The following is a 14,921-nucleotide window of genomic DNA, read 5'->3' on the forward strand; positions in this document are numbered from 1 at the left end:
CTTGGGCAGAGGGTGCAGAAGTCAGATGAGCCAGCCAAGGTGTGGCCATCCACAGGGCACCCCACAAGACTTTGAGGTCACTACTTTGGCCCATCCAAACCTGCTGGGGCCCACATCTTCAGAAGCTAGTCCTGAGCCCCAGACTCCAAAAGAGCCTCTGATTCCACCAGGAGAACTTTTGCTGGAGGCTGAGACCCCTTGACCAAAAAGAGAAGGGGCTAGCGAGCAAGACAGAGGGAAGGTGGCGAGGTGGTGGTCGGGGAGGGAAAGGGGTAGCCAGCCAGGCCTGCTCTCTCTCTCTCTCTCCCTCTTGGTCTCTGTAATGAGGAAGTTCTCTGCAACTCAATTTCCTTTCCCTCACTGAGCTCTGAAACAGGAAACAAGTTAGTGAGTTGGTGGCAGCCGCCAAGACAGCAGCCGAGAGGGGATAGACGGCAGGTCATAGCACTGGGCGCTCAGCTGCCCCTTAGTGGCGTGTGAGTTGGGGGTGGCCGCTGGCCCACCGAGCAGGCCCCTGCCCGCCATGGTGCCCTGCTGGAATCATGGCAACATCACACGCTCCAAGGCAGAGGAACTGCTGGCTAGGACGGGCAAGGATGGGAGCTTCCTCGTGCGTGCCAGCGAGTCCATTTCCCGGGCCTACGCCCTCTGTGTGCTGTAAGTATACCCTCCAGCCCGGCTTCCACACCTCCTCCTCTCCTTCCCAGACACGGCTCAGGTGGGTGGGATTCACCTCGCCCCAGCAGTTTGGGCCTGGTTCTGGGCAGTTGGCTTATGTCACTGAACACAATGGCCTCATCACAAAGGCTCCAGGTTTGTGGTAGGTCCAGCTGGGGCCCACTTTTGACCTGCTGGACTGTGAAGTTGAAAGGTCTGGTCGTAGCAAATTTTCTTCAGAGCCACCCCAGGGCTTGGTCCCACAGTCCTGCTAACATCAAGTTGTGGTCCACAGACTTCCTGGGGCCTCCAGGGGCCAGGACGAGGTCCAGGAGCTCAGGGTGCTGTGAGGTGGGTGTGTTCAGCCCAGGTGCTGGGCAAAGTTGCCTGTTCTGAGTCCTACTGGGGAGTGAATGTGGCCTGAGGGTGCCCTTCCCTGGACACAGTCCCTGGAATCCTGGTAGACACTGTTGTTGGGGACTCACAGATAAAGAGTGAGAACACATTCAGTGAGGGCAGAGAAAGTTCTGTCTCCGAGTTTGAGGGGGTCTTCTCATACCATCTGTCTTCCTCCCCTGGTCAGTCCCCAACTCCACTGCTCTGGAATGTTTCTAAATGAGCCAGTTGTGCTGATCACCAAGCTACTAGCCCCTCTCTGAAGCCCCCTTGACTAGAACGACCTTCATGTCCGGCTTTGAAGGTAGACTGCCCTCCCCCTGCAGCCCTGCGGTCAGAGCGTTGCTTCACTTGACCGGTAGGCAGTGTCCGGACGCAGAAAGGGGGCAGAGTGTGCCCACCTGAGCCCCAGCTGCGTCGCTGGATTTGCAGAAATGACCTGCCTTTTTCCAGGCCAGAGCAAAGCGGCTTTCAGGACACAAGCCACGTTTGCAAGGCTCACTCTGGGTCCAGCTTGGACCTGCTGTAGTACATATTGTTTTGCACATTTTCTGGTTCAACCCTCAGGCCAACCTGTGCTCCAGGGCCTGGGAATACCCCCACGCTGCAGATGAGGAAACTCAGACTCGGACAGTCAAAACCCAGGCCACCTGCCCCCAGAGGCTGAGGTGGAAACCACCACATGGTCCCATTTACCCACTCCTGCCTCAGTCAAGCTGGGTGTGGGTGCAGATTTAGGGGGGACCCAAGGGAAGCCAGGCTATTTACAGGGTCACTTGGGAGTATTTAGAAAACAACCCAGACTTGCAGCTGTTGGAAGCCTCCTGTCTGACTCACTTGGCGGCACCACCCCCAAAAGTGGTTTCCTACTCCCCCACTCACATGCTCAAGGAAGGGATGTAGGTTTTCTGGGCCTCCCCACAGGCACATCCTCTGTGGGGTCCCTAGTGGAGCATTAGAAAGGGTGGAGGGGCCACTGGGACTTCTCTCCTGTCTGGTGGGACCTTGGCTGATGTTCTGCTTCATCACAGGGAGAGTTTGAACGGCTCAGTGACCCTGTGATAAGGGTATGGCACTTGTGCTCAGCTCTAGCTTAGTTCTAGGGTTTTGGGTTAGAGGGTTAAGTTGGGGTGTCATGGTAGGGTGTTGGCTTAGGGTGTCAGGTAACGTTTAGGGTGTCTTGTTAGGGTACGTTGTTAGGTGCATTTGAACCTCTCTATATCCACACTGTGGGCATCTTAACATCTAGGCTCATAGCAAGCCAGAGCCAGAGCCGGGAGAGGCCTTCATCCAAACGAGTCACAGTGACCCCGTCCATGTCTGAGTGGAACTACGTTCTGTAGGGTTTTCCATCACAAGTTTTTCAGCGGTAGATTACCAGACCTTTCTTCCGAACCGCCCAGCTTTCAGTAGCTGAGCCCATGAAGAGTTTGCCCTAGGCTAGGACTCCTGGGAGAGGCCTTGGAGAGTCTCTAATCTACATGCCTTCTCACTTTGCCAAAGAACAGACGGAGCTCAGAGAGGCTGAGTCTTTCTTTGTTCATGGCCACCATGCAGTCTGGGTGCAAAACTGGGACTGCACCTAGTCTCTTCTCCCTCCATGTCCGCCTCTGCTCAGAGCTATGTTCAGAGCCTCAAAGAAGTGCCCTGTCTACTCCTTGGGGCCCACAAATGGTCACGATCATCTTAGCCCAAGCCTTGACCTTGCATCCTTCTATCCCCAAGACCCTTCAGCTCCAAGTCCCAGGGCATGATGCCCCCGCCCAGGGAGACTCAGCCCCTCTGCAAGAGAAGCCGTTCTTCTCAGCATCCGCCATGTTGCTAGTTGCATTGAGCCACCGAACCCATGCTGCCCACCTGGGATCATCTCTGTGGCAGCTGGGGTGCCCGAGGGTACATGGGAGATCATGGACCAAGTGTTCCGAAAGCCTGCAGGTCCTATAAGTTTGCTGTTGTTGTTGTTAAGTGCTGCCGAATCTGTTCCAACTCACAACAACCCTGTAGAGGGTGTCCAAGGAGTGGCTGCTGAGTTTGAACTGCTGACTTTGCATTGCCACCCTTTTATCTTGCCAGTTGGTGAGATGTAAAAACTAAGAACTTCAACACTTCATTTCATGGAAAAGACTATATACCCTGTAACTCCAAAAACCTCAGAAGGACATGCTCAAACAAAGCAAAAATGAAAGCCAGTCCTTTCAACCAAACATGGTTTACTTCCTGAAGAACAAATGACCCCTTAGGTTTTCTCTCTTCCCTGTGGGCTGCTAGAAGCCGCTCCCTCACCATTCTGGCCCATGGGCTGGTGCTATCAATCCAAGAAGGCCAAAATGGCATTTCTGCGACTTTCTGGTGACAGAGTTTTGGGGCAAAGTTGGAGCAGAGGTGGGTAAAGAGAGCTAGACTGTTGTAACTTTCAGAAGGGAATCTCTCTGGGGGTCAGTCTGGAGTATATAGGGAACAGATGTGAGGTTGTGCTCTTCTTGGACAAGAAGCTGTGGGCATGGGGCTGCTTTAAGCCCAGCTCCGGCAAGGCCTTGTCCTCTTGCTGTAGAAATATCCGTGTGTAGCGGGACTTGCATGGTCCCGCCGGGTGTCAGACCTCCTCCTGACTGGGCTGAACTGGATGGAGCTTCCTCCCAGGGCCCCTCCGGTGATCGAGTGGACACTGGTCTGAGGCCTCAGGGGCAACTGCGGTCAAGCAGACTCTGACTCATGGCGCCCCCTTGTGTGTCCGAGTAGGAGATTGTTCCATAGCATTCTCAATGGCTGATTTTCAAAAGTAGATCTCCAAGACTTTTTCCCAGTATACCTCTGGTTGGACTCAGATCTCCAACCCTGTGGTTAGCAGTAAAGCGTGTCCATTGTTTTGTCTGGGCAGGTGCTCCAGGAGCTGAAAGGAGCCTCGAGGGGGCGGGCCCTTGTGGTCAGACAGGAGAATGAATTTGACTATTTAATAACTCTGGGATGGGATGAGGAGGCACCCAGAGACAGAGTTGCCATTCAGGTCTTACTTACCATGTGACTCAGACCCTCTATTTCCTCAGTTTTCCTCAGCACTGCCCCGGTTGGGCAGTCCAGAGAGTGGAGGTGGGAGCCTGAGGTTGGTGACCACAGGGTTTGGACTCTGCTCTGTATTTGGAGCAGGGGGCTCCAGAGCCTGGCCCCCAAGCTCCCTGCTCAGGGAGCCTGCAGGGGGGCTACGGGGGAGACCCTGGCTCCTCAGGTAGGAGGATGTTAGAAGGCCCTCTGGCCTGTATCCTCCTGTCCTGCAGATCTGCACTGGCATGCAGGGACCACCACCCTTGTCAGCGAATAGAAGGTAAATGTAGGGGCTGGTGGTCAGCATGGACCACCAGCCTCACCCCACAGACCACGCAGGTAGGACCAGCAGTCCAGCCTCATTGGAGACACAGCCTGCCCCCTCTGTAAGAGCACCCAGGCCCAAGAAAAGTGCCGTCTCACCAAACAGTTCCCCAGAGAGTTGACAAGCCTCCCCTAGGCCGAGTGCAGTTGCCTTTGGCCTAGAACCCAGCTGCTTTAGCGTTCTTCTGGACGTGACCTTCCACAAGCTGCCTTACTCACCCCAGAGAGTTAGGGGCAGACTTCTTCCGACAGGACAATATACCTAGTGACCCTGGTCTCGACACACAGCCAGAAAGATAAAAAGGCACCCAAAGAGGAGGGACATTCATTCACCAAAATTCAATTTGTCTGGGGAAATCCCATGGGAAGATGTTTGAGACCCTGGAACTTGCTCCGAGAACAAAAGGTGATCAATCTGTTGTTGTTTTTAGGTGCCATTGAGTCGGTTCCAATTCATAGCTACCCTGTATGAGGTTAGCAGTCCAGAGCTTTTCCTGCAGCACCAAGCCAGAAGTCCACTCAACTAATCGACCAAAGGATTTAAAAGAAAGAAACAAACAAAAGCTCAGAGCTGTGGAGTTGATGCCAACCCACAGTGACCCTAGAGGACGGAGCAGAGCTGCCTGTAGGTTGTCCAAGGCCATACATCTTTACAGAAGCATCTTTCTCCCAGGGCTGCTGAGTTCCAACAGCAAGCATTTCAACCCCTGTGTGACCAGGACTCCTACCTAATCATAACAGTGTTGTTGTTGTTGTTGTTGTGTGCCGCTCAGTCGGTTCTGACTCATAATGACCCTCTATAGGGTTTCTGAGGAGCAGCTGGTGGGTTTGAACTGCCGACCTTGTGTTTCAAACAGACCTTGCAGTTCAGTGTTTACCCCACAGTGCCACACCAGGACCCCAATTAACAGCAATAGCAAACCTAATAAGACAAGACTTTTCAAGCACTTACTGTGTGACACGTCCTATCCGAGATCTGAATGTGTGTGTTTCCTCACTTGAGGCTACCAGTGACCTTTGAAGGGCATTTGATGATTGAGCACCCCCACTGTATAGAAGGTAAAACTGAGGCACAGAACAGTTGTTAATTTTCCAGGTTGCACAACTCACAAAGGCTGAGCCAGAACATGTTCTCATGCTGTTCCTAGGCGGGAGAAGGAGCCAGATGAGGCAAGGAAGGAGAGGCGAAGAGAGGTGTGCTGACCAGGCTGGGCATGTGCTTGGGCAAGGAGTCGGGGAGGAGGCCGGCGAGGGGACCTCTAGTGATGAAGTCATAGAGAAGGAGCTGGGGTGGGCAAGAGTGTCCAGGAGAGGAGTGAAGCTCTTTACTGGGGTGTGATCCAATCCCCTAGTCTCCAGTTTCCATGGCTCGTTCACGACTTTCTTGCCAATGAAGAGAAGTACCACTTTTCATATGTGGAAGTGACAGAAAGCAGACAGGGAACTGGTACAGACAATAGCCCGAGCCAGGCTTCACGGGAGAAGGCAGGCTGATGGACTTTGGTTAAGGACAGTTCTGAGTTTTCTTTCTGTGTGCGAGCCCCAGTGGGAATGGAGTGCCCAGTGCACATAGATGTTCTTGTCTTGTCTAGATAGTGTAAGGAGTCTTGGTAGTGTCGTGGTTAAGGGCTGGGCTGCTGACAGAAAGGTCAGTGATCCGAACCCACCAGCAGCTCCACAGGAGGAAGTGACAGCCTGCTTTAGTGAAGATGACAGCTTTGGGAACCCTCTGGGACAGTTGAACGCTGTCCTCTTGGGTCACTGTGAGTCAGAATCACCTCACACAACATGTGGAATGGAAATAAATATATGTAAGAGGGGTCCCTGGGTGGTCCCAATGGCTAAGTGCCATTTCTGGGTCGTGCTGTGGCGCTGTGGGTTAATGCGCCAGACTGCAAAGTTGTTTGAACTGCAAATTCGGTGGTTCAAGCTCACCAGCTGCTCCTCAGAAACCCTATACAGTGTCGCTATGGGTCAGAACTGACTCAACGGCACTTAACAACAACAACAACAACAACAACAACAAGTTGATGGTTTGAACCTCACCCAGAGCACCTCGGAAACAGGGCTGGTGATCTGTTTCTGAAAGATCACAGCCTTGAAAACCCTGTGGGGCAGTTGTACTCTGCACACAAGGGGGTGCCATGAGCTGTTACCAACTGACAGCAAATTAGGTGTGACGTGAGGAGACCTACTGGGTTGCAATGAAGTCACTACAGCGACCCTGACGGTGTGGCTTCAGCAGATTTTGCAGTGGGGTTGTAGGCCTTCCTGACTTACTAAATCCAGCCATGCATAAGACATCAGCCAGGTCCCCAGAGCAGGAATCTGTGGGTCAGAGTATGCCACTTCCGTTCATCCCTTCCCCTGTCCTTCCACCCTAAGCCGTACCAGGCCTTGCAGACAGCTGCCGTTGGCCAGGTCTGATGGGAGTCTAGCATTTGCAAGATGCTGACCTCGCTGAACTGAGGATAATGAGACGGATTCTGGGCTATTGTTTTGTGTTGTGATGTAACCCACATGCCACATCACTCATAATGCACTGTTGGTGGTATATTCAGAGCATCACCATAGTTGATTTGAGAACAGTTTCATTGTTTCCACCCTACAATGAAACTGTCACCTCCTATGCACACACTCTCCCCTAACCCCTGTCCTCCTTCTCCAGCCCCTGGCTTTCTGCCTCTATAGAATGACCATTCCTGGACATTTCATATGAATGGTGTCAGATCTTCTGTGGTCTTTTGTAACTTCATATAATGTCTTTAAGGTTTATTCAAGTTCTCACACGAATCCTAACTTCATTCCTTTTTATGGCTAAATAATGTTCCAGTGTTATTATCAGGAACCCTGGTGAAGCCAGTAGAGGTGGTGGTGGGCTCAGCAGGAGCAAGATGAGGCTGTCTACTGCTGTAAAAATAGACACTCTGGAAACCTATATGGGGTTCCCATGAGTCAGAATGAATGCGCACCATGGCAGCGTGTGGGGGGGAGGGGGTGTGGAGAGATCACATTGTCTTTATCTTATCTTTTCATCAGCAGAAATGGGCTCAGAAATAACAAGGGTAGGCACACAGGACCGGGCAGTGTTTCGTTCGGTTGTGCATGAGGTTGCTGTGAGTCCAGAATCAACTCGACGGCACCACACAGCAACATTCACCTGTATGATGGATGTTTGCATTGCTTCCACTTTGGGCTGTTATGAATAATACTGTTACGGGCATTGAAGTACATGTTTTTGTGTGGAAAATGTTTTCAGTTCCCTTGAATATATATATATATATATGTATATATATATATATATATATTCCTGCCAATGCTGGATGGCTGGGTCGAGGTGAATCCATGGGTAACTGTTTTGAGGAACCTGTCAGACTGTTCTTCTGAAGTGATTGTACCATTTTACATTCCCAACAGCAAAGTAAGAGGACTCCAGTTTCTCCACACTGGTTGTTATCACTTATTGTTGTTGCTGTTGTTGTTGTTGTTGTTGTAAGGTGCCATTGAGTCGGAACCGACTTATAGCAACCCCATGCACAGCAGAACAAAACAATGTCCGATCCTGGGCTAACCCCACTACCGCTGCCACACTTGACACCATCAATGATGCCACCTGGTTGATCCATCTCGTTGGGGGTCTTCCTCTTTTTCTCTGACCCTCCATCTTACCCAGCATGACATCCTTCTCCAGCGACTGTTACCTCCTCACAACATGTCCAAAGTATGAGAGACGAAGCTTAGCCATACTGGCCTCCAAGGAGCACTCTGGCTGCACTTCTTCCAAAACAGATCTATTGGTTCTTTTGGCAATTCATGGCACTTTCAGTATTCTCCTCCAACACCACAACTCAAAGGCATCAATTCTTCTACGATCTTCCTTATTCACTGTCCAGCTTTCACATCCATATGAGGCTATTGAAAATACCATGGCCTGGGTCAGGCGCACCTTAGTCCTCAAGCTGACATCTCTGCTCTTCAATACTTTAAAAAGTTCCTGTGCAGCAGATTTGCCCAATGCAATACGTCGTCTGATCTCTTGACTGCTGCTTCCACGAGTGTTGACAGTTGATCCAAGAAGAATGAAGTCCTTGACAACTTCAATGTTTTCTTTGTTGATAAGAATGTTGTTTATTGGTCCAGTGGTGAGGAGTTTTGTTTTCCTGACATTGAGATGTAATCCATATCGAAGGCTGTGCTCTTTAATCTTCATCAGTAAATGTTTCAAGTCCTCTTGTGTTGTTAGGTGTCATCAAGTCAGTTCCGACTCATAGTGACCCTGTGCACAACAGAACGAAAACCACCTGCACTTGTACCGTCCTCACAATTCCAATGTTTAAATCCTTTGTGTCAACTTATCTCGTCGAGGGTCTTCTTTTTCTTGGACCCTCCTGAGAACGTGTCCAAAGTACATGAGATGGCATCTCACCATTCTGGCTTCTAAGGAGCATTCTGGCTGCACTTCTTCCAAGACAGATGGGTTTATTGTTGTGATGGTCCATGGTATATACAACATCCTTCACCAATACCATAATTCAAAGGCATCAGTTCTTCCTAGGTCTTCCTTATTCTTTGTCCAGCTTTAGCATTCATGTAAGGAAGGAGACCTGGCAGTGCAATGGAATAAGCTTAGGCTACTAACTACAATGTTGGCAGTTCAAACCCACCAGCTGTTCCACAGGAGCAAGATGAGGCTGTCTGCTTACATAGAAGTTTGCAGTCTCAGAAACCTTCCAGAAGGTCTCTATGAGTCGAACTGTGCTCGATGACACTGGGTTTGAGTTTCTTTGAGATCATTGAAAATGCCATGGCTCAGGTCAGGGGCATCTTAGTCCTTAACGTAACATCTTCACTTTTGGACACTTTAATAAAAAGGTTTCTTGCAGCAGATTTGTACAATGCAATATGTTGTTTGAAAATTTGACTGCTGCTTCTATGGGCCTGGATTGTGGATCCAAGTAAAATGAAATCCTTGACAACTTGATATTTTTATTCGTTTATTTTGATGCTGCTCAGTTGGTCCACTTGTGAGGATTTTTATTTTCTTTTATGTTGAGGCATAATCCATACTGAAGCCTGGAGTCTTTGATCTTCATCAGTAAGAACTTCAAATCCTCTTCCCGTGCAGCAAGCAGGGTTGTGTCATGTGCATATCAAAGGTTTGTAGTCCTTCTCCAATCCAGATGCTGCATTCTTCTTCAGATAACCCAGCTTCTCAGATTTTGTGCTCGGTACACAGACAGAACACATAGAGTGAAAATATACACCCTGACACATACCTTTCTGGACTTTAAACCCCAAGTAGCCCCTTTGCTGTATGTTACTGACTGTTGATCAATGTATAGGGTTTGCATAAGCATAATTAAGCGTCCTAGAATTTCCATTCTTTGCAATGTTACCCATAAGCTGCTATGATCCGCACCGATGAGTGTCTGTACATAGTCAATAAAATACAAGTAAACATCTTTTGGTATTCTCTGCTATCAGCCAAGATCCATCTGACTTCAACAATGATATCCCTCATTCTATATCTGGCTCAAATTTCTGCCAGTTCCCTGCTGGAACCATTTTTAAATTACCTTCATAAAAACTTCACTTGTATGTCATATTAATAATACTGTTTGGTTATTTCCGCATTTTGTTGGATCGCCTTTTTTCTTTGGAATGGGTGTGTATATGGATTTGTCCCAGTTGGTCAGGTGGCTGTCTTGAACTTCAATATCATGGGTTCTTGATCAGATGCCAGCAGATCTCTTTGGTACAATGACATTGGGCATTTCTTCCATCTCCTTTTGATGCTTCCTGCATCATCCAATATTTTGCCCACAAAATCCCTCAGTAATGCCAACTCAAGGCTTGAAATTTTTTCTACATTTCTTTCAGCTTGAGAAATGTCAAACGTGTTCTTCCCTTTTGTTTCTTGGTTTGTTTTTTTAACTCTAGGTCCTTGCACACTTTGTTATAATACTTTACTTTGTCTCCCTTTGAAATATTTATTTTTGTTCACCTCTTTTACTTCATCATTTATTTCTTCCATCTGCTTTATCTGTTCTATGTTCAAGAGCAAGTTTCAGAGTCTCTTCTGACATCCATTTTGGTGTTTTCTGTCTTTTAAACGATCTGTGCTTTCTTCATGTATGATGTCCTTCATGTTATCCTATAACACATTTGGTTTGGGTTATTAGTGTTCAGTGCATCAGATCTATTATTGAGATGGTCTCTAACTTCAGATGGAACCTACTCAAGGCCTTACTTGAGTATGCTATAATTGCTATTATAATTATGTTTTCTTTATTATTATAACCATCCTAATGGGGGTATAAGAAGCCCTGGTAACATAGTGGATTACGACCTGGGCTGCGAACCGCAAGGTCAGCAGTTCGAATCTACCAGCTGCTCTACAGGAGAAAGATGAGGCATTCTGCTCCTGTAAAAATGTATAGCCTTGGAAACTCTATACAGGGTGGCTGTGAGTTGGAACTGACTCTATGGTACACCATCACCACCACCACCACCAACGAGTGTGGTTTTGATTTGCATTTCCTTGATGATAATGATGCTGGACACATTTTTGTGTGTTTATTGGCCCTTTGGAGATATTCTCTGGAGATTTTTTTTTTTTTTGTCTCTCTTTTTTTAAATTTACTCAGGAAATAAATTTATCTATTTTCCCTCAATAATGACTCATCTCTAGGTTTCATTGATTTTTTTAAACTTATTTAAGTTCTTATTGTGAATTGAGTGATAGTTTACATGGGAGAACATCGATTTTACACTCATTGTTTCATTGCAAGGATTACAATCTCCTCTGGAGATTTTCTATTCTGAACATTTGTCTGATATTTAATTGGGTGATTTGTCTTTTTATTGTTGTTGTTGTTGTTATGTGCCCTGGAGTCGGTTCCGACTCATAGTGACCCTGCACAGGGTTTCCGAGGCTGTTAATCTTTACGGGAGCAGAACGCCTCATCTTTCTCCGGCGGAGCAGCTGGTAGTTTCAAACTGCTGACCTTGCGGTTCGCAGCCCGATTCGTAACCACTATGCTACCAGAGCTCCTTCTTTTTATTGTTACCACTGGCTTATTTAAAGGATACAATGGGAGAATGTGGATAACACGTTTACCTAAGGCTAGGGCATGACCAGCTCCAATGCAATGCAGACGATTATTTTTTATGAGGTCAAATACAAGCAGTGGCCGAGGTACAGAAGACCAGTCTGTGAAGAAAATTGTCAGACAGAAGGAGACAGAACAGAGGCAAAGGGAGTCACTTCTGGAACTTCCTGGAGGCTGTCACGTGGGGCCTCCTCAGAGGAAGCACTCAAAGAGATTGAGGCAGGAAGAGGACTTCAGTGACGCATGAGTGGCTGGTGGCTTTGGGGGGGTGCAGGGGGTGGGGACAGACTAAGTGCCTGCAAGTCTAAGGGAGAAAACCAGCTGGAACACAGAGGCAAGGAAGCTACTCGGTTAAACCAGACAGAATGAAGATATAACCAAGAGAACATGAAAAGTATCCAATTCCAGTTTAGGAGGGAGATACTGATAGGACTCCAGTCCCTTGGCTCTGAGGTAACTAGCAGTGACGTCATTATATTCCACACGGTGCATCCATCCCTGCTAGCCATGTCCAAAGTTCTGCATCATCCCAAACTCAGTATCCAATGTGCGTAAGGGACCCCATGCCTCTCACTTTCCCCAAGTCCCTGGTAACTGTGAGTAAGCGTGGGTCTCTAGGCATTTGCCTAGTCTAGAGATTTCATATAAGTTGGACCACACCATGTTTGTCCTTTAGTGTCTGACTTATTTCACTTGGCATAAGGTTTTCAGGGCTCATCCATGTTGTGGTATGCATCAGAACTTCTTCATCATGGCTAAATGATATTTATATGTAGCATTCTTATATATGTACATATTTATGGAGTTCTGGTGTGGAGCTATAGAGTATGCTCTGGTCTGCTAACCCACCAGCTACTCCTCGGAAACCCTATTATACAGAGTCACTGCATGATGGCACTTAACAATAACAATGATTATATGTATGTGTATATATGGAGTCCTGGTGTGGTGCTGTGGGTTAATGCACCAGACTGCAAAACCGTTTAAATTACGAGACTGGCAGTTCAAGTTCACCAGCTGCCCCTCGGAAACCCTATACAGGGTCGCTATGGGTCGGAACTGACTCAACGTCACTTAACATCAACATATATATATAGTATAGATATATAATGCACATATGTATATAATAATATATACATTATTATATATAATATAAGGAGCTCTGGTAACGTAGTGGTTATGAATCAGGCTACTAACCTCAAGGTTGGCGGTTCGAAACTGCGAGCGGTTCTGCAGAAGAAAGATGAGGTGGTCAGCTCCCGTAAAGATTTACAGCCTCGAAAACCCTTTGTAAGGTCACTATGAGTCGGAACCAACTCCATGGTACTTAACAACAACAACATACATAATATAACATGTAATATATACATTATTATATATAATAATAATATACATGTAGCGTAGTGGTTACGAATCGGGCTGCGAACCTTAAGGTCAGCGGTTCGAAACTACCAGCCACTCCGCGGGAGAAAGATGAGGCTTTCTACTCCCGTAAAGATTTACACCCTTGGAAACCCTGTACAGGGTCGCTATGGGTCGGACCCGACTCGATGGCACTTAACAACAACAACAATATATAATTTACATATATATATATAATAATGTATGTGTGTATGTATATATATATATATACACTCTTGGTGTGGTGTGTAGGATCAGCGCTAAACTGAGAACCACAAGTTTGGCAGTTAAAACCCACCAATTGCTCTTTGGAAACTCTATTGTAGTTGTTGGTATGTGCCATGGAGTTGGTTCCGACTCATAGCGACCTTGTAAAGGGTTTCCGAGGCTGAATATCTTTACGGGAGCAGAAAGCCTCATCTTTCTCCCATGGAGCAGCTGGTAGTTTCGAACTGCTGACTTTGAGGTTAGCAGCTCAATTTGTAGTCACTACGCTAACAGAGTGCATTATTCATATGTGAACAATACATACCAATATTATTTCTATTCATATGTATGCATTTTTGTTTATTTCTCCATCCACTTGTTGATGGATACTTGGGTTGTTTTCACGTTGGGGCCATTGGACATAATATGGGAAGCGGGAAACGGTAACCAGAAATGTGAATGGACACTTTCCAGCAAAGGTCACTGTCATTGGTGATGAACCATTGGTGTGAACAAGTCTGTTTGTATTCCTGCTTTCAATCCTTTGAGGTATATACCTCGGAGTGGAATTGCTTGATGTTTAACTTCATGAGGAATTACCAAACTGTTTTCCATAATATGACCCTTTGATTTTAGTCTGTGCTTTTCAGCATTTAGCATTGACATTTCCCCCAAATCATTACAATTTCCCCCAAATATCATAGTCGGTGGATATGCACCTACCAGTAGCTCCTCAGGAGAAAGATTTATGGCCCCGGAAGTGACTCAAGGGTGTACAATCACCTCTACCACCAACGGATGTTGAATAGAACCTCGTTCTGTTGCAGATATGCCATCGTTTATGAAACTATTCTTGTCAGACAGCTGTGTTACTCTCACGTTGGCTCTTACACATACGTTGGTGATGAAGGTCTTTGCTGGAAAGCGTCCATTCACATTTTTGGTTACCGCTGTGAGTATGGACCAAAGGAGACTTCTACGGGATGACAAACGCTTATCCTGATATTTTGTTTCAATTTACTCTCCTGTGAGCAGTAGGAAAGTATGCCTGCTTCGTTCTGATCTCCCTATTAAGAGTGTTTTCTTTCAAAAAAAAAAAAAAGCCCGGTAGCACAGTGAGTTGATTGCAAATTGTGTCGGTTTTGATTTGCATTTTCTTATGGCGCTTATTGGATAAGATTTAGCGACCTTCATGCCTCTTCCCTGAAGACTCTCTTCAGTACTTCTCTTTACCTGCAGGTCTACTGAAGTTGGAGTGTTTCCCTGACTCCATGAGTTCTTTATGTCACACTTGTGGCAAATACGTTCACAATGTGTGGTTCGCCTTTAGACATGACGTTGTTGTTGTTGTTTGAAGTTCAGAAGAAAGAATAAAAACACAAACCTGTAGCCATCAAATAGAGTTGATTCCAACTCATGCTGACCCTACAGGACAAAGTCAAACTGCCCACAGGGCAGTTAAAAAAGTATTCATTTTTAAACTTTTTATTGTGAATTGAGTGAAGGTTTACAGACAAGATCATCTTCACAGAAGCAAATTGTCACATCTTGCTCCCATGAAGTTGCTGGTGTGCCACCAAAGCTCCTTTGTTGACATTAAGAAGTCACATTTTTTTTTTTACAGTAAAATCTATCAGTTTTGTTCTTTTGAGATTTTCCTTTGTTTTACAATGTCGAGAATCACTCCAAAGGCAGAAAATCACTTCTGTGCCTTCCTGTGGGCAGCAGGATGTTTAGACTAGGAGCTTTGGAGCTAAGACCCAAACTAGCGGTAGCCCAGTAAGA

At 47.0% G+C, this 14,921-nt stretch overlaps 1 protein-coding gene across 1 annotated transcript in view; it reads left to right on the forward strand.

Annotated features, from left to right (window-relative positions):
* The first annotated feature begins 520 nt into the window (after positions 1-520).
* Positions 521-14,921, forward strand: part of INPP5D (inositol polyphosphate-5-phosphatase, 145kDa) — a 141,790-nt gene continuing 127,389 nt past the window's right edge. Inside the window, exon 1 of the mRNA XM_006866805.1 lies at positions 521-657. Coding sequence (XP_006866867.1) covers positions 524-657 — 134 coding nt within the window. The 5' untranslated portion in view covers positions 521-523. The remainder of the gene's footprint in view (positions 658-14,921) is intronic.

The sequence above is a fragment of the Chrysochloris asiatica genome, unplaced genomic scaffold (assembly GCF_000296735.1).
Source record: "Chrysochloris asiatica unplaced genomic scaffold, ChrAsi1.0 scaffold00096, whole genome shotgun sequence".
NCBI classification, from domain to species: Eukaryota; Metazoa; Chordata; class Mammalia; order Afrosoricida; family Chrysochloridae; genus Chrysochloris; species Chrysochloris asiatica.